General features: G+C 37.4%; 1 protein-coding gene across 3 annotated transcripts in view; it reads left to right on the top strand.

Annotated features, from left to right (window-relative positions):
• Positions 1–18,785, top strand: part of LOC110839700 (uncharacterized) — a 136,545-nt gene that overhangs the window by 77,366 nt on the left and 40,394 nt on the right. The window contains exons 1-2 of one of the 3 annotated variants that reach the window (XM_087359638.1): positions 6,977–7,615; positions 7,739–7,972. The exons of 1 other annotated variant lie outside the window; for it this stretch is intronic. In XM_087359638.1, coding sequence (XP_087215764.1) covers positions 7,811–7,972 — 162 coding nt within the window. In that variant the 5' untranslated portion in view covers positions 6,977–7,615; positions 7,739–7,810. Of the gene's footprint in view, positions 1–6,976; positions 7,973–18,785 lie in introns of those variants that run through there. One more of the 3 variants, XM_087359637.1, reaches the window with a different exon arrangement.

Consider the following 18,785-nt stretch of genomic DNA (forward strand, 5'->3'; position numbering starts at 1 on the left):
TTCGACGACAGGAAACTCGCGTTCAGCGCTGCTATGTGCCAGTTATGACAATGAACCTGTGTGAGGCTAGTTAGCGTAACCAGAGCTAACCTAACCTGAGGTAGAGCTTAACACTACATTGCAGATGATCCGAAAGGTGGGTAATGTGAATTTCCTCGAGCTTTTGCTGCCGGTAAAATAGAAGACATCTACCAGAACGTATCGGAATATTGACTGTCAGAACGTTGCGATGTCAGAGCGCTTACTTCACCGTCATCTGTCAATGCCATCTGTGTCATCTGAACTGTTGGTGTTACGGTGAGTAGTCTAGTTGAATGACGTTTTTCCCCCACACGTCACTCGCTGGAATGGATTTCTTTTTAAAAGGGCTACTTTCTGTGGTTCTGATGATGTCTTTAGTAAAGTTGTGATAAACGATTACTTTTATATGGTGTTATTTCAGGTACTCACTGCGACATATATGAAGTCTTCTGAGATTTTGCGCTGCGTAGTCTGGTAGAAATTGATCGACGTTTCAGAGGTGCTCACTGTGTCTATTATCTGAGATGTTGTGCCGTGTAGCCGCATAGAAATGGCAGGCGTTTCGGAGGTATTAACTGCCTCTATCATTGGGGAGCAACATTCCAGTAGGCAGACATTTCAAGCGCATATAATTGTTTTTCTTTCCTGTAATAATTTTCATAGTTTTTTAATTATACTGCTATATTAATATGTCAAAAAATGATCGTGAGCATACCATTATATGTTCGTGCTTTCGAGGCTTGTAGACTACTGAGCCACTTTCTTAGATTATTTTGCAAGTAATGAGGCGAACAAAAGATTTAATAAGGGGCCTATCCGTACCCTGTGAAAGGAGATCATGCCGCAGACTATATATACAGTCAGATAATAATGAATTCACCATTTCATACTTTGCAAAGGCGTACTTTGGCCCAGTTTTTGTAGTAGTTATAATACATATTTAACGCGTTCTCGTAGGGAAAAGACGGCAAGAACAGTAAGAAAGTGGGCACTAAATCCTTGAATCGTAGCCTTTCCAACAGTCTGTCTGCACCACAGCAGAAGCGAAACTTGGGAGACTTGTTCCATTTAATTTATCCCTCTTAAGTATAGCAGAAACTAATGCTGCTCATAAATCTTCCTTCCCACATTTTCTGCTTTAATTTCTCAGCATGAAGAGAAAATGAGCTTATAAAATTACTCCCGAAAACCGTTTTAGCGAAGGTACACAACCAACAGAACTTCTGTTTTGTCCACTGAAGCACGAAGGTTATTGAAATAATATTTAAGAAATCTTATTCTTAAAACAAAATTGTAACACGTCAACCACGAAGGTCAGTGGATGGTGGTTTTCCTACATAGCGTTTCAGAGTAGAACGTAGATTACATTTGTCTCACGTACTAGTGTCAGTTTTCTGGCAGATTTATTTGTCAAATTATATAAAAAAAACAGTACTTTGACAGAGGACGAGATTTCCAGAGTTACTTCTGTAGACAAATTTGCAGTTTTGCCGTGGCTTATGTTACAGCGGAAATTATTAACATCTTACACAAGACTGTTTTGTCAGATTAATTTACCTGAGTAGGGGGTAAGGAAGTTCTCCAGAGAGTAGACCATAAGGATAGCACAGTGGCTTAGTTTTGTGAAAAAATTGCCAAGTTATTTCGTTTCATACAACACTGCCTGGGTAAAAGACTTCATTTAGCTTCATGACGTCTTACGACCTGCAATTTATAGTTCTCTAGCCTCCCTACGAAGGCAAGACTGGATTTCTTTCGTTGTTCTGTTGACAGTGTTTTCAGTCTACAGTCTGTTATATGTACATACTCAGTTTGATAGACTATTTTCCATTTTTACTTACAACTAAACAACCTAACCATGTTTCAGTTGTCCAGGTATCTTTATTATGACACGTGTGTGTCAACTATATTTTGCAGCTCTCTGAACCCAGATATTACTATTTTTTTTGCTGTGATAAACGTGTAACTTCCATCGTCTCTTTTCACAGAAGTGAAATTTTTCTCAGAAATTTGTAATAAACCAAAGTAATAAGTTTAAAGAAAGGAATAAAGAAAAGAAGAGATAAAATAGGAAGGAGGCAAGTAAAAAGTAAAATAAACAACAATATTTTAAAAATAGACGTTTCTCTATAAAACTATGTTTTTATGTATGCACGTTCTTTTAACATTGCGAAACTTCGTAATGCAAAAACACGCATGTCTTAAGGATAGAAAGCGTTGTTTTCTAAGGGCTGGATCGTACACAACTACCCTTTTTTGGGTGTGGGGGGGGGGGTTAAATTACAAAAGTGGAGACTGCAAAAACTGGAGATCAGGTTCCAGGCAAGCCTGTAGGAAATCCATAGATCTACAAGCTAGAATTATGCACACAAGAGGATCACTGATTTTGTTAACTTAGTAAATTACAATTTGAGGAGGCCTACAAGAACTTCTTTGTGCTCCTGCTGTTAGTATAACGCTTTAAATCTGAGTCGGTATTTCCGCATTTTGTATTTCTGAGTTTTGTACGATTTTCAGCGTAAACAGAGATTATTTCTCTAAACAGTATTAACCAATTGATCTCTGTGATGGTAAAGTGTTGTATTTTCTTTGTGGTATGGACTGAATCCTTAAAAATAATTTAAACGAGCTTTGGCTTCAAAGGGTCAATAATTCTATTTTTGTGTTGTCCATTAGCTGTTGAAAATTAATTCGAATAACACTTTTTGTAATAAAATCTCTTGAAATAAAATTAAAATCCGTTTTTTTTTTGGCTTGTTACGTGCTGGGGACAGACAGACAAACAGACATAGCGAAGATAGTAAGCATATTTTGTGTAACATTTCGTCGGGAATTCGTGGAAAAAGTCATGGTATAAGAAATGAAGGGCGCTACATTAAGAATCGTGTCATTCAGAATAAAGTCATTTTGGTAATAATTAAATACGTTTCATTTTGAAAATTAAAAAAAGAAAGACTCGCTTGTTTCATTACGTCGGAATATTAAACTTGGTCCATTTCGCAACGGTTTTGGCCTCCAGCCAAGGAGAATCTGTGGTTCAGATGAAAGGTTAGCATTGCGTTTAGTTCAGTCGGTGGAAAGAAATAATTCAAAAGATAAATTTACTCTCTAGTATATTATACAGAAAATTTAATCGTATGTTGCCTGTTCCAAAATATTTTTCTCCAAATGTATAAACAGCTTTAAGTCTTTGCCATCTTCCTGATAAATGGATACTGGTGGACCTCTCGCGAGGACGATAACAGAGGTTGAAGCTGTTTCTAATGTCGAGCTTAGAATGTGTGGAGCCTTACCTACATTCTCCCATACGTGTTCATTAAGTGATGCATAATTAATTAACGACGTTATGTTCTTAAACATAATCTATAAAATATTAGTGTGAAGCATAGCGTGATTCAATTGAGAGACGGCGTTTGAAAGTGATTAAAACGCTCGATTTATTTTTTCTGAAAATATCTTTTTAATTCTCACTCGTAATTATATTATTTTGTATTATTTTGCCTTATATTGTATTTTATTTCTAAATCGCCTAACTATTATCTTTGTGACAAAGTGAATGTTTTTTTTTGTTACAGGTAAGTTTGCATCTCATTTTTGGATCCGACAGAGCTACCAACGTAAATTGCTTCAGTCCTGATGAGTGTTTACATAAAACCATACTATGGGGTATGTACATTTCATTTCTTGCGCAAACAGAAACCGCACTGGGTAAATGTTACACTTTGGTCTGACCTTAGATAATAGTAATTTCACACTGACTAAGCCAAGTGATATTTTACAGCAAGTGATACGTGTTAAATCTCTTCATGTTCTTAACGAAGTGTACTTAACAACTTACAGTCCCTTGTATTTCAGTCACATGACAATCTATCGCTTACTCTTATTCATCTGTAAAACATCACGGTATATTCTTTCTTTGCTGTATTTTTCTATTTTCGTTATCCGTTTTGTAACTTTCTCTCCTCCTTTCTCCCGTATTTCTTTGCAAGTCTCTATGGGCTGTTATCCATAGTCGCTACAATGTTCCTTTTTAAAGATATATAGAAATGTTAGTAAAAATTAACAGATAGTTTAAAATGTGTCGTTGCAGAAACAATGTGAAACTTCAGATTGCTAAGTAGAAGTTTCTTTTAGAAGTAAAGTTATTATCCTTAAAACCAAGAACATTTGTCTGTACACTGTCATATAGAGTTAAAGATTCAAAGATATCTGTCATGATTTTACAAATTTCTTTTTCACGAGTATATTTTTATTTTTTTTATTTTTTTATTTTTTAGTGTTCTGTCTGACGACAGGTCCATATGAACAGGATCCTTCCATCCTTTTCTCGGACTGGGACCTGTTCATATACGTTCTTGGCAGATGATCCAGAAGTGGTTTGCCATTGCCTTCTTCTGTGTGTGAATGGAGTAATTGTTGGGAAGCCCCCGGAGGAAAACTCCGTGTTGCCTATATACAGCAGTTAAATTCATTTTTTTCAATCCCTGTTTGCCTATTATTTACCATTCTTATTACAAATTCTGGTAATTTTTCTGTCATTCGTTCCTGGTTTTGTACCTCCTAACGTCAGAAGTGTGCGTGTACGTGACAAAGTACAGATCAGTTGTAAGGGACGCGTGCATTTCGTGCGGGGAAAAAACAGAATGAGGTCATTTCAGAAGAATGTAAGCTTCTTGTACTGTGCCATATTAGGGTGAGCCAAGAGATCTATTCTTAGCTACAGACAGAGTGAGTCGAGGGGAGGATGTCTGTGGTATTTGCGTTTGAGATCATCTTCCGTTTTGTTGTCCTCCTAGGTCAGTTATAACCTGTCTGATCAAGGAATGCTCCTTTGTAAGACTTGAGGTTCTCACAGCGGTGAGTATGAAGATTTCCGTCTTCTGGGTTGTTGAATATTCATCGCCCTGATGACGGAGGCAGTATGACCTCTGAAACGTTGGTTAAAATCGACCAGACTACACAGCGCAACAACCCAGAAGACGGAAATCTTCGAATGCTCCTTTCATTGAGGGTGATAATTTTTTTTTATAATTACTTGGGTTTCTGAGGGGAAACGAATAAGCAACGGGTGTGACAAAATATTTACCTTTCGCAAACATAACGCTATTATAATATCTTGCCTGAAGCATCTGGTGTCTTGTATCTGTCTTGGAGGAAAGAAGTTCTAGACTTTTAATCCTGAATATAAGCCATCCACTAGGTCCTGTCTTGAGCCAGTTCAATCCACCCTTTTACACCTTATCTCTTTTAAATCAATTTTAATATTATCCTCCCATGTGTACCTCAATATTTCAAATGGTTTTATCCCATTACGTTTAGTAACTACATTGTAGTTATTCGTTTCTCAGTTTTCCCTTTTTAGATTTATTTCACTTCTTAAAGCGACATTGTCATCCAGAGTATAGGACGTGACGTAACTGAGCTTTACCCGAAATCCGTACTTTGACGTACTGATTAATATTATCCCCAACTTACCCCAGGAAGATAGCGCTGTTCATGAGCCAGTATAACAGTAGGGAATTAATGGAAACCTCGACGAGATTGGACATTTTTAACAAACGGAGTCCAAATCAATGCCAAGTTTCTATCGACAGCGATTACCGCAAATAAGTGTGGCATTTCTAGTCGAGGCGTTACCCTAAACTAGATTCTGAATTGACGGGAGATCTGCCAAATGCACAGACGCAGTTTTAAATTGGTTCTTGTGTTCCGTGCTTAATGTCAGCATTTTGTTGTAAAAAGAAACGTGCTTCTCTCCACCTTGCCATAAAACCAAGCTTTTTACTTACTTCTCTGACAGGATGGAACTCTTGTGAACACGGTAATGAACCTTCAGGTTCCATAAAAGACCGGGAATTATTTGACCAGCTGAACGACTATTAGCTTTTCAAGAAGGACTCTGCTCGATGGAATTAGTTGGTTGGGGAGAATGTGGACGGATACAGGTCTGGTTTTTTGAGGTACAAATGTCTTCTGAAGAGAGATGCCAGATTAATCCATTCAACATCCTCACTGTATCCTTAAGATCCATCCGCCAAGTGGTCTGTTCCTGTTCAGGTTTTCCGACTAAAATATCTGCTACAATTCCAGGTCTGGTAGGGTTACATAAAAATAAGATCAAGCATACTTCATTAATGAAAAGCTTTGGTAATGAAAATAGTAAGTTTTAAAATGTTGGACATACGAGGTGCGATCGGAAAGTTTCAAGACTGCGCGTATAAAAACCCGTACACTTATCTCAGGTATTAAATTTATCCATCACCCTCGAAGTAGTTCCCCTGGGAGTGAACACAACGATCCCAGCGCCGCTGCCAAGCCTGGAAGCATCCCTGGAAATCTTTCTTTGTCAGCCTGTCAAGCACCATCTGCAATTCTGCCTGAATCTCTTCTATCGTCTCAAATATCCTTTCCTTTAGCTGAATTTTCATCTTTGGGAAGAGGAAGAAGTCACACGGAGCTAAGGAGGGTGCGGGATGACGGCCATGGTGTTTGAGGCCAAAAACTGCCGAACTTTGAGGGCGGTGTGCGCTGGCGCGTTGTCATGATGCAGCTGCCAGTTGTGGTTGCGCCACTTTGCCGGCCGCTTCAGTCTCACATCTTCACGCAACCTCCCATAGCCTATCCCAACAATGTCGTACAAGTCGTTGATGGTCCGTAGCCGTTTTGGCGAGTCTTTGGCAAAATTTGATGCACACGCCATTCCGAAATCGCAGGAGGGTCGGTGTAATGCACTACCAAAACGCCCGTAACTAAGAAACAAATGCGAATTCGATGATGCCGGCTGGCACACTGATTCACTATGAATGTACGCCGCACCCCTTAGCGGCAGAAGCTCGTACTACATCCGGTTCGCCCTCTATTGACACAGTCTTGAAACTTTCCGATCGCACCTCGTATTTAGTAGTTCACCATAAGTTTGCTTTTTCGTTTTAAATTCGCTGCAGGTACAGGTAAAATCCGTTATAACAGCCCTAGTGACAAGTGCCTTACGCCTTACGTTATTAACTTGTTTTATTTGATCTCTTTTGTGTCGTCAGTGATGGTTGGTAGCCCCATCTATACGTAGCTGGTACAGTAAGCGTCTAGGGTCTAATAATAATGCAAGTCTTGTAGCAATCCGTGTACCATCAGATCATACGGACAGTAGACGCTAAAGCGATACGATTACAGAACCACACAAATCACGCGGTTCTACGTCATATTACGGGTTAAACAGCTAACACGTTTTTTTGTATCTCGCTGTGACGTCTGACCTTTAGTGGTGTCGGAGAATGTTACGTGTTCTGTCTGGTGTTCAGGCGATAAGTGAAAGTCGTGGATTTGTTGATAACTTCTTGGTGTCTGGTGTGCAAGTTATAGTTACAGACCTGATTTATAACGGACGTTTAGAATGATACAAGAATTCTGCACAAAGTATTAGAATTACAACTGTGAATTTTTTTTAATTAATTCAAGTGTTGGGATAAACGAATTGTATGTGTTGATGTTGGTCTTGTGGGTTATAATACCGTGTTGAATTGTGGGTAGATAGTGCCAACGTTCCGAACGAGCATGCTGTTTCCATCTTCAAAGCTAAAATGTATATGCGTGAATGGTAAGATGTATTTATTAATTAAGAGCTAACAAACCAAAAGGAAAAAGTTGAAACATATACAGCTTTCTGTTCTGTTCACGTTTTATGTTTTCCGTCATTGCATATGCATGTTTTATTTCTCAGGGGCTAAGTGCAACAGTGATATTTGTGTGTGAAAATAATCATGGTTGTGAATTTGGAAGTTAAAAGTGAAATATGAACACCAGAAGAGAATCAGTACCGTTCAGCATAAGAATAGTCCGGACTTTTCCTTTACCGTGCGTCACTGTCCGACGTGAAATTCCGGAAACTTCAGAAAATTGTCACCTTACAAGTTTCCGGACACATTTACCTGAGGGCAGCGATAATGAAACTCAGGTAAAATTAGTTTACTTAATAACAATTTCTATCTTCTTTTAGGAATACTGATTTTTATTAATTTTTCTGTAGTAGAATCTCCAAAATATCCCCAGTTGCCGAGGGTTCGAAAGTAAGTTGTATTTGGCATGAACCATGGTTCGTATCGATTCTTTATATCGCAATTGGAAAACGATGAACAAGCTGCAGAGTCTTGGCTCGCTCGCTTGTTGTTGGAAATCTCTGAAAACAACTGTAATTGAGATTTATGTAGAAAACAGAACAAACTGTATTTCACCAGAAACATCAGAATCATTTCTATAGAAAAAACACCACAGAGCCACAAGTTTGTCATGGAAGACTGCAGCATTTTGTCATAATTATTACGTCAGCATAAACAATGGATCGTCATTGGTTTCTGTTGATAACCAACAAATTTGAAATTTTAAGAAACGTTTCGCTATTGATATTCGATGTATAAAAATAATGTAACGATGAACAATGAAACCAGAATGAATTTTTCTGGAACCGAAATGCGTCTATTACAATAAAATTTACTTAAAGGAGAAATGGAAATTTTCATAAATTCATGCAGCGGATTATTTCTTCAGAGGCTAATAGTCGATTACCTGGTCAATTCCCTAACCTTCACTTCCTTCGAAAGTCGTTAATATGTTCGTAAGAGTCCGCTAATAGACCCTATTCTAAGACAATTAAGTTTTATCGTGCTTTGTACGCGTAAGTGTCTCAGGTGTCTCAGTACACAAACACTGTGTTTGGCAATGAAGCATAACGTATATTTATTGTTCATGACGTTTCGGAGCTTGTCAAGATCTATTCGAACCGTTGTCACTAAAATGCAAAAAGGGTGTCAGTATACTGACCATCTATAGATGGACGTACAATCGTCTCTGACAGTAGACATTGTCCAACACGGTGTTCCTATAATGAATCAAAAATTGTTACAAACTTTAGATAATCATAACTGTCTTAAGTGGTGCATGCAACATCTCTGGCTTATTTTAATACATATGGTGAGTTTTTAAACGAAATTCATATGCATATTGAACATCTGTAATTTTCTCTGTTACTGCTTATATCTTGGGTCCAAATGTTCGGAAACCAATTATACTTGCGGGTCCATTATTTTTTAATTGTAATTGGTATAAACCAGCAGTCGCCCGTCACTTTGGAGTGGCGGTTAATACACAGAAAGGCGGCACACTCCCTGGACAGCTGACTCCACCGCAGTGCAGTTCGCGATGGCGAACATTAACCTGGCTGTGACGTCGTTGAACAATATGAGATACAGAATCGATGGACGTATAAAACAAAAGATTCCAAACGAAAAGATTAATTTTGATCTTGTTGTTATAAACTGTCTTTGTCGGAAATTAAACTTCACTTTAATTTTAAGTTACGTTACGCGTTGTAGTCTGGTAGAAGCTTATCGACGTTTCAGAGATAGACAACACGTCTCCTGATATGAGAGACAGTGAGGACGTCTGACACATGGGTCACACTAAAATGTGAAATATCCTAGAAGACAGCCATTTTCAACATTTTTGAGAATCTGAGAATCTGAAATGAGATTTTCTCTCATTTGTGTATATACCGCAATTAATATTCAACAGGGATAATTCGTGAATGTTTAAGACAGGCCGGACCGTTGCCAGAAATCAAACAAAAGCATACGGCTGGTCCATTATCACGAGCCATAACGTTCATACATACAGTCATACAGTTAATTTAGCCTTACTAGTGTGAAATATCTGTTCAAGGTGAATGGAACCGTCAATTGGTTAGAATTCTTGCTTCTAATTCTGGAGTTTCCAGGCTTAAATTTCGTCTCGGAGACCGACTACCAGACAGGCTTTCCGTCCATTTCCTGCCTCTCCAGTCAGTACTTTAAGTTCGGCCATATCCTTTCTAATCCATTACACATTAATCATCCTGTCATTCGATTGTACATGTTATTCGTCTGAGTTACTAAAGTTCGTCGTTAAATGAGCCACAAATAAAAGTGACAAATTGACAGGGGAATGATTTTTTAGTATCTTAATTCTTCGTTCTCTTCTTCAACTGCTTAAATTCTTCAGTCTTTGTCTCCCATTCTTCTCGGATCTTATAAATTTTCCTTCTTACCGTATCTCTCCACAGGTCACATCACACGAACTTCTTAAAATACATATGAAAACCTTTGTAATTTAAAGTTTTGGCATAGATTTATTAAAACTAATCATAGTGTTTTGTAATATAGAAAGCTGTAGTTGAACTGAAGGGGTGATTGATGTGAGGGGTAGATCTGGGTAGATGGGGGGAAGGGGAAATTCTTACTTTCTCATTATTCATAGTCGCCTTTTATTTACATCCTGCAATACACATAACCTCTTCACTTGAAATAGAGTTGTTAAATGATATAAGAATTAACTAGATTTGAATGTTTATTCTTCTCATTTCGATGGTTCAAAATTTTGTTTTTACTGAAATCCTATTATTTTTATTCAATGTAAACGAATGGTAATAACCGAGATGTTAAATCGTCAGTAAATAAATGTGCATGATTTTAAATAAGAATCAAAGAAGAACAGTTTGTTATTGGCATTCAGTTGGGAGTATTTTATTACGTATTATCTTTATTTACTGTTATTTAATGTTGTTTGGATCGCTGAAGTATATTTGCCTAAAATTTTGGTTGGAGTTAATTTTATTTCCGTACTGTTTCGTGATGCCCTAATGCTTTTCCCGTTGTTTCGCGGATCTGTTTGTGATGTCAGACTTGCAGTTAGTGAATTTAATAAAAGTTTGTCCTCGTGATGTTGGTAGTAAGCGCCTCTGAAAAGTGGGCAAACTTCTACGAGGGTACACAGCGCAATATCCCAGAAGACTGACACGTGATTCTTACAGTTCTTTATTCGTCGACTTGTTAAAGGCTCTGCTGAATCCGATAAGGTTTTTAACACTAAACTGGGGTCCTTCGTGTTTAGAATAATACTTGACATCCTCCGTTTTCATCAGACGAATTTAAGTTTCCAATATGTCGGCTGTCACTACCTGACACGATTATGATTTTTGTGAATCTGTTCCTCAAAATTATAATATTTTTTTTTCATTCCAGCGAAATTAAAATTAATAGTTTCTTCTTTCAACACTCGCAGCCCTACAGTATTTTCGAAATTAATTTTGATCCATCTATCACAGCGGTACGATTCAACAAATATTTTTAGATCAGTTATTGAACAGAAGTGACTCTCCCATTCTGTAGAAGAGTTCGCGTAAGACTAAGGAAAGTTTCTTAGCTACAAAATGCAAACATCGTCGCACAATTTCTAAGCCCCTGCTTAATTTATACGGGAACTCTAAACTTCATCCCATTTGTCTGCAGACTTTGCAATATTCATTGATCCTTCACACACACCTCTGGATTTTACATTAAAGTTCGAAGGAGATTGGAGAAAGAGGAGATTATCATAGAGAAAGAGAGAAAGAGGCAAACTGCGATGAACATACGGAAAGAAAGGTCGAGGAGATGAGGAAAGTGGCTGAAAGCAATCGAGATCCGTAGTGGGTTATCACAACGGTAATGCATTTGTTGACTAACCTGATGTATTTTCGGGTTTTTCCTCGCTGTTTCAAAGTGAGAGGATAAATCTTTCTCCTGTATCTGTCTGTCCAACTTCATCATTGACAATCATCCTACCAGGATATTGATGACTGTCTTCTATGATGTTGCCCCGTGTAGTCTGGTTGAAGTAACCCATCGCCCTGATGATGGAGGCAGCACAGATCTTTGAAACGTCGGTAAACATCTAGCAGACTACACGGCGCTACAACCCAGAAGACAGCAATCTTCATAGAAAAGATTCTTTCTTGAAAACCTAATCGCTGTTCCATTCAAGAAGTTCTCCACCTTTAAGAAAACCGAAAGTTCATTAGCGTTCTCACAAAAGCCCGCCGCTGGTCCCTATCCTGAGTCAGATGAATCAATTCCCTACTCTCGTATCTTATATCAATTTTAGTATCATTCTGTTCATTCCTGTTGTTTTATATTTTCCCCTGAGTTTTGTCAGGGAATTTAATTCAAACTTACAGCGTAAATAAATATTTAAATATTGTACAGAATTCTACAATTCATCCGTCATTTTCAAAAGGAGAATCACTGTAGGCATAGATGCTATGATACGTTTGAAGTAGGAGGCCCATAGAGATCTCTGACTGCTTTGTTCTGTTCTATATACGCTCCAATTTTTTCTGTATTATCGTTAATTACAAAAGCGCTTATGTATTATGAGCCGGTACGTACTCCTGAAAGCGCATCTGTGTGTGTACAAAGACAACTGCTTCATAACAGCAATCTCTAGGCATATTCCATCTAATTAAAACAATATTGTCATATACAATACTTCCATTTATTCATGGCCCATTCTAATATACTTTATTAATTTCTCTCTGTGCATATAAGAAGAAATGTAAACATGCACTAGGTTGGCATGTTATTGACATTTAAACATTTTTTTTATAACTTCGAATTATTACATACGATTATGATAATAAACTGTTGTGTGTTTCAGTACTCACCCTTACGTCTCACAGCTCAGTTCCTGTAGAAAACGTTTATAATCTAAATATATACTAAGTAACTTCATGGAACAGAGCTCTTCTTGAGAAGCTGATAGTTGCACAGGTGGTTCAGAATTTCTTTGCATTTTATGGTGGATTCATTACCGTGTTCATAAGAGTCCGCGATCAGACGAGATCTTGATCGAATTTAATCCTGTCGAAATTCTCGTAAATCTTCTCCTTGAGGTCAATTTTAATGTTATATCCTCGTATAAGACACGCAGGCCTCTCGAATAGTCTCTTTCCTTAAAGCCTTGTTCATAAAACTTTGTATGCATTTCTTATAGCCCCCTTGCATGTTAACGAGCCACCATCACTCCTTGATTTAAGACTGCTGTTTGTTGAAAAGCTGGCTACGACTTGTTGAGCTGCTCACTATGTAATTTTCTCCATTTTCCCGTAACTATTCCGGATAATAGATTACCACTTTAAATCAGAGGCGTGTCTAAACAATATTTAAAAATTTAGTCCGTAAAAGTAAAAGTAAAGTTTGTCCCACTGTACGCCATGTAGGTGTTTGGGGTGAGTGGAGGTATAGCTCCTCTCTTCTTTGACCTCGGCACTAGATGGGGGTGAGTGGTCAGCATCACGCCCCGGCCGGCTTTACCCCCGGGAAAGGACCCCGGTACTCATTGTATAGGAGGTTGGGTGGGCCCCAGAGCCGGTCTGGACGCAGAGGCTAGCGGAAAAATCCTCTGCCCCCGTCGGAGATCGAACCCCGGTCGTCCAGCCCGTAGCTAGTCACTATACTGACTGAGCTATCCCGGATAATAAATTACCACTTTAAATCAGAGGCGTGTCTAAACAATATTTAAAAATTTAGTCCGTACCGCAAAGAAAATACAACACTTCATCATTACAAAGATCAGAATGTTAACGCTGTTCATGTAAATAATCTCTATTCAGTCTTGAGATACATACGGATCCCATACGTAAAATCTGTGTTCAGAGTGAGGATTTATTGACAGTTAAATCAAGCGGTTCGTGTGGAGCGTGCAAATAATTTCAACTCCTCTAGTCACCACAAACATAGAATGGATAAAATAATGAGGTGTATTAATGCTGAAAAACGAAACATTATGTCTTATGTGTCTCTTTGGCTAATTCGTGTCACCCCTGTTCCATATAAACACTCATCTATCGTTGTTCAAGTATTGGAAAGTTTATTTTCGAGATATTCTATTCAAACCCTCGGTAGGTTAAAGAAGGAGATATATAGGCCTATTACATGGTCTGGAGGTTCTGGAGTAGGTGATATACAAGCCGCGAAATAAAGCGAACAGGGATGGAGATATATAGTTTATTGATAATATATAGGAATTTTAATTTAGCCTAAAGCATTTGATCCAAGTGCTTCCTTCTTAACCCTGTCGAGAATTTAAACCGAGGGAAGCTATTTTATACCTCATACCTACAAACTCAGCTGACAAGTATCGAGTACTTTTTCCAGATTATCGTAAATCTTCTCTTTTTTGCGTAAAAGAGTATAAGAGCTTTGTACCCACACTCCCTCTTATTTTATCTACTCGTCCAGACGTTCAGTAGACGGCTTAAATTATTACCTACTTTACTCTTCTCTTCTATACACTAGAAATATTACCCCGCTCCCCTCAAATGTGGTTAATTACGAAATGCGTAGCTGAATAATTACATTCATCGTGTTGGGTGGCTAATTAAATAGTTCCCTTGCTAGTAATATACGCAGTTAAGTTTCATATATACGTACTGTTCAGTGTTTAGGAACCCTGGTAGACGGTTTAAAGTTTTGTAATTCTTAAATGCTGTTAAAGTAGACAGTAACCTGATAAAAACAATTTTCTAGTATTTTCAGTTTCATATTTTATGACTTCGTATTCAACTTTACTACTTTGATACGAAGAAACTTCGTATTAATACCAATTAAAAGAATAATTTGAGAATTAGATGTGATGTTCGCATAGCACTGAAAATGTGTATTGTAATCTTGTAGAATTTATGTATTATTTAATTACTGTTACAGGAAATATTTGTGGAGATTAATATTTTGGTAGATAAGTCTTAATATGCAGGGTGGATAGAAAATTATGTTTTATAAATCGATGTTACTGTGTAACACATTTACAAAGTGTGATATTTATTCGTGAGTCAAATATAAGAGAAATTGGTAGTTTATAGTACCAAGAAATTGTCTCTACTGCTGATGTTTGGATGGACGGAAGGAAATATGGATGGATGGATGGATAAAGGAGTTATTTGTATGTGTATGGTCTGAGTATGTGAATAAATGATGCAAAACTGTTATCAGAGGGTTAGTCAGAATTAACTGTGAATTGGTTTATTAAATTGTATCTGTTACTGGTCACTCTGCCCTGACCCTGTTACTGGCATGATCTGGATTACTAATGCCTGCTGTTGATTGCTTTTGATATGTTATTAATTAGATATATCATATTTTTAATTACAAAAACAACCGATATCAGTACACAAATTGTGTTCTGCGTAGAGTTAACTATATATCATGATTCCGGTCTTGATTTCGTAACGATATGTTATTTCGTAAGAATATCATCACTTTTACGAAGAGACGGGTGGACATTTTCCTTATGGTCTAGCGGTTAGAATGCTGGCCTTGTAATCCTGGGGTCTCGGGTTCGATTCCCGGCGGTGCCCGAATTTATAACTTGTGTTGGGCAAGGCCGTGGTCTAGGCAACACGGAGTTTTCCTCCGTGGCATCCCAACAATTACTCCATTCACACACAGAAGAAGGCAATGGCAAACCACTTCTAGATCATCTGCCAAGAACGTATATGAACAGGTCCCAGTCCGAGAAAAGGATGGAAGGATCCTGTTCATATGGACCTGTCGTCAGACAGAACACTAAATAAAAAATAATAGTGTTTACCCTAAATTACAGTATTCATTAATAACGCCAATAACAGTGTTTAATAAATTATTTCCACTTGTCAGTTCAAAAGTCGTAATTTATTTCTCATTTCTATCCACATGAGTAGTAACATAATTACGAAATGTCCTAATACATAGAGGTTGGTTGGTAATTTCGAAATCTTGCTTCATTATTTAACCTTAAAATTTATAATGTGTAATTACCACGCAATTTTAAAAATAGTTGCTTCCCACTGCAAATTTTTAGTCATATTTCGAATCACCTAATAACCTTTATTATGATTTTACTGTTGTACCTTTCATTACTCAAATATGGCGTAACTAGCAATTCATGTCATTTATCTGTAGTGGTAGTACACAGTAATGGCATTGGCAGTAGCAGATTACATTTTCCTAGAAGCAAATTCTTTGTTTGTGAAGTACGCTCTCTTCAAAATTAAATGTACACCTTAGAAGAAAGTAGAGGGAAATTTCAACTGTCAAACTTTGTTAAAAATAAGTCGATTGGAGATGATCGTCTTCTGAGTTGTTGCTCCAGGTAGTCTGGTACAAGTTTACCGACGTTTCAGAGGTGGTTTCTGCGTCCATTATCAACATCAGTCTCTTTTCCCGTCATCCCTCGGTGGTAAAAATACTTAATGATCACCAAGTTCTCATTCACCCTCAGTTTCTGTTCTTCCCTTAACGTGAGAAACCAAGATTCACACCCAAACAAAACAAAAGCTACGATTATAGTTTTATATAGCCTATTTCAATCTTTACGTTTTCAGATATCAGACTGGAGGACAACAAATTCTGAACTGCATTTTAGTAAACATTTCCCGAATTTAGTCTGATGTTAGTTTAATCGTGAATTCAATTTTGAACTTTTATCCTTAACCATACCTCAAAATGAAATGTTTATAATATATAAGAACCTTCCTCTGGTAATTTATTCTGTCTGTTGTGCTCTGAGCTGTAAATTAAATGAAATCTCGAGAAAATGTTTTATAATTATACGCTCCTGAAACACGTCTGTATGTATGAGCGTACTCCCCGATAATAATGTTGCTCTTCGAATGTTCTGCCGTGGACAAGAACGAGGTGAGAGGGTTGAAATTAGGGGTTGAGAATGGGGTGATATATGTTTCGAACGTGAGTCGAGTTACCAATACATAGGACTGTAAAGAATTGAATAATGGCGCTTATGCATAAAACACTTTCGTAAGAGATGAGAGGTTATTATAAAAGCGACGCAGAGATAAGAAATGAGAGGGAGTACGGTGAAGCATAAAAAATGGCACACAACTATAGGACCTGCAGAATATGTGCATTACATTTGTTCTCTTCTGCATAATATAAGCCTACTGTACATTCCTAGACTTGTGAAATGAAATACCTCGTCGTAAAAGAGCCACAAAACTTGTACGTGGTGCCATGGATTTAAAAGTATTAATAAAAGCAAAGATGGTAGTTCAATAATACCCTGTTTTTTAATTTGCATAATACAGAGGCTCAGACTGAACGATTTAAGTTCGTGTTGACAAAAGAACTATCAGAATGTATAACTGAAAATGTTTAGTAAATATTATAATATGGGCAGTTTGTTTGCTTGCTGAGTGACTACTAATTTCTCCAGAAGTAATTTTGGAATGAAGGATCCTGGGTAATTGTCTGACAAGACGAGTATAAGTAATGTATATAGATTTTTTACGGCGAGAACTCTTAGAATACTCATACTTGTTAGACGCAGAAGATGATCGAAGGAAGATAGTTTTTTTTAAAATTAGTGGTGTATAGAAGTGGCATAGGACGTATTAGTGGTGTTAGATCTTCAGATTCTGCTGTAATAATTTTAGTTAGAAACAGTCTAAAATTTAATCTCTTTGTCTGGTTTCAGTCAGTTTGGATTATTTTGAATTTCCTCTCTGGAATATATTACTAATCATTAATATATTTCTCCAGTACACTAAAGCGTGGGTACTCCTAATACGTTCTAACCCTTTGTAACACGAAGCTCATCCAAATTTTGTTAAAATATTCAGTTCCCGCCGGAAAGAAAACAAAACTAGTCTCTATTTCTGAAATTAATTTGTTACTCTCGTTTACGGAATTAGTTGTTGTTTCTTCTGAGGACCACACGAAACCACAAACACGCACTGTAGGCCAGATACAGATATACTGGATGTTGACGGAGGTGGTTAATATAGTAACCACTATGTTTTAAAAATGAAAAAAGTCATATTTTTTGTCTGGAGCCCGGAACACAGAGACAGTACTTTCTCGGAAACGTCGGTATTCACCTACGAGTGACGTCACAACCCAGAAGACCAAACATCGTTATCTTTAACGCCGTGAGAACGTCGAATCTCATATAAAATTTACTACTTCACTCAAACTATTTGTTGTTATTAAAGTATGTGGACGTATTTGATAAATTCATCAGTAATAAATATTTTTCAGTGTTTCGACTCGTCCGTATTTATATGTATAGCAATAACTTCTATTGAAGGGTCGTGTGCCAAAAAATATAACTTCACAAACTTCTCTTATAGCTTCGCGAAGAACGTGTAACGCATGTCTATGCTTAGCGAAAGTTTTTCTCTGTCTATCTCTCGCTGCTTCCAACAAGAAAAGTACAGTTTTCGCATTAGCTTCCTCACAGGAATATTAATGAATAAGTTGCCACATTCATTTATATATTTTTTTTTGTTTCATCACACTTGGTCCTTAATTCCTTTTTTCCCTTTCTATATTTTACTTTCTCCCTTCCCCTTCTATCACTTCTGCTGCTCCTGCTTTCTGTCATAATCAATCTTTTTGTCTTCATTTATAAAGTCAGTGGGTTTGTATGTGCAGTCGGGACGAATCTGTGCGATTCACGTCGTTAGAAGTAAATGACGAGGGGAACAAAGGGGGCGGAGAGGGGTAACAGATAAGGAAGTACAGACTATCCATACTATAAACGTAATTTTCCAGCGGCAGTATTTTGTAACTTTTTGCCTTAGTTCCTATGTCAGTAACATATTTGGTTCACGTATTACATGCCTTTGTTTTACCTGCAAGCTAGTGATGTTGGCGAAATGCACAATTTGGTCGTTTGAACAGCGTACCACATGAACAAAACCTTCGTGTGACATTACTAATACCACCCACTGCATTCTCCGCTAATGGTACATTTTTGTTACCAATTGAGTTAGGAAATGCACTATTTCACTGTCATGACTGTGAAAATTTTAAACTAATGATTCTACATTACAAGCAACTATTTTCATAGAATGGCTGAGTCGTATATCCGAGTTACGCAGTTCTGAAAATCAGTGAGCTGGTAAATTTGAATTCGCTATTTAT

This window comes from Zootermopsis nevadensis, unplaced genomic scaffold (genome assembly GCF_977971745.1).
Source record: "Zootermopsis nevadensis isolate Lab colony 2312 unplaced genomic scaffold, Znev_1.0 Znev_ptg000032l, whole genome shotgun sequence".
Taxonomy (NCBI): domain Eukaryota; kingdom Metazoa; phylum Arthropoda; class Insecta; order Blattodea; family Termopsidae; genus Zootermopsis; species Zootermopsis nevadensis.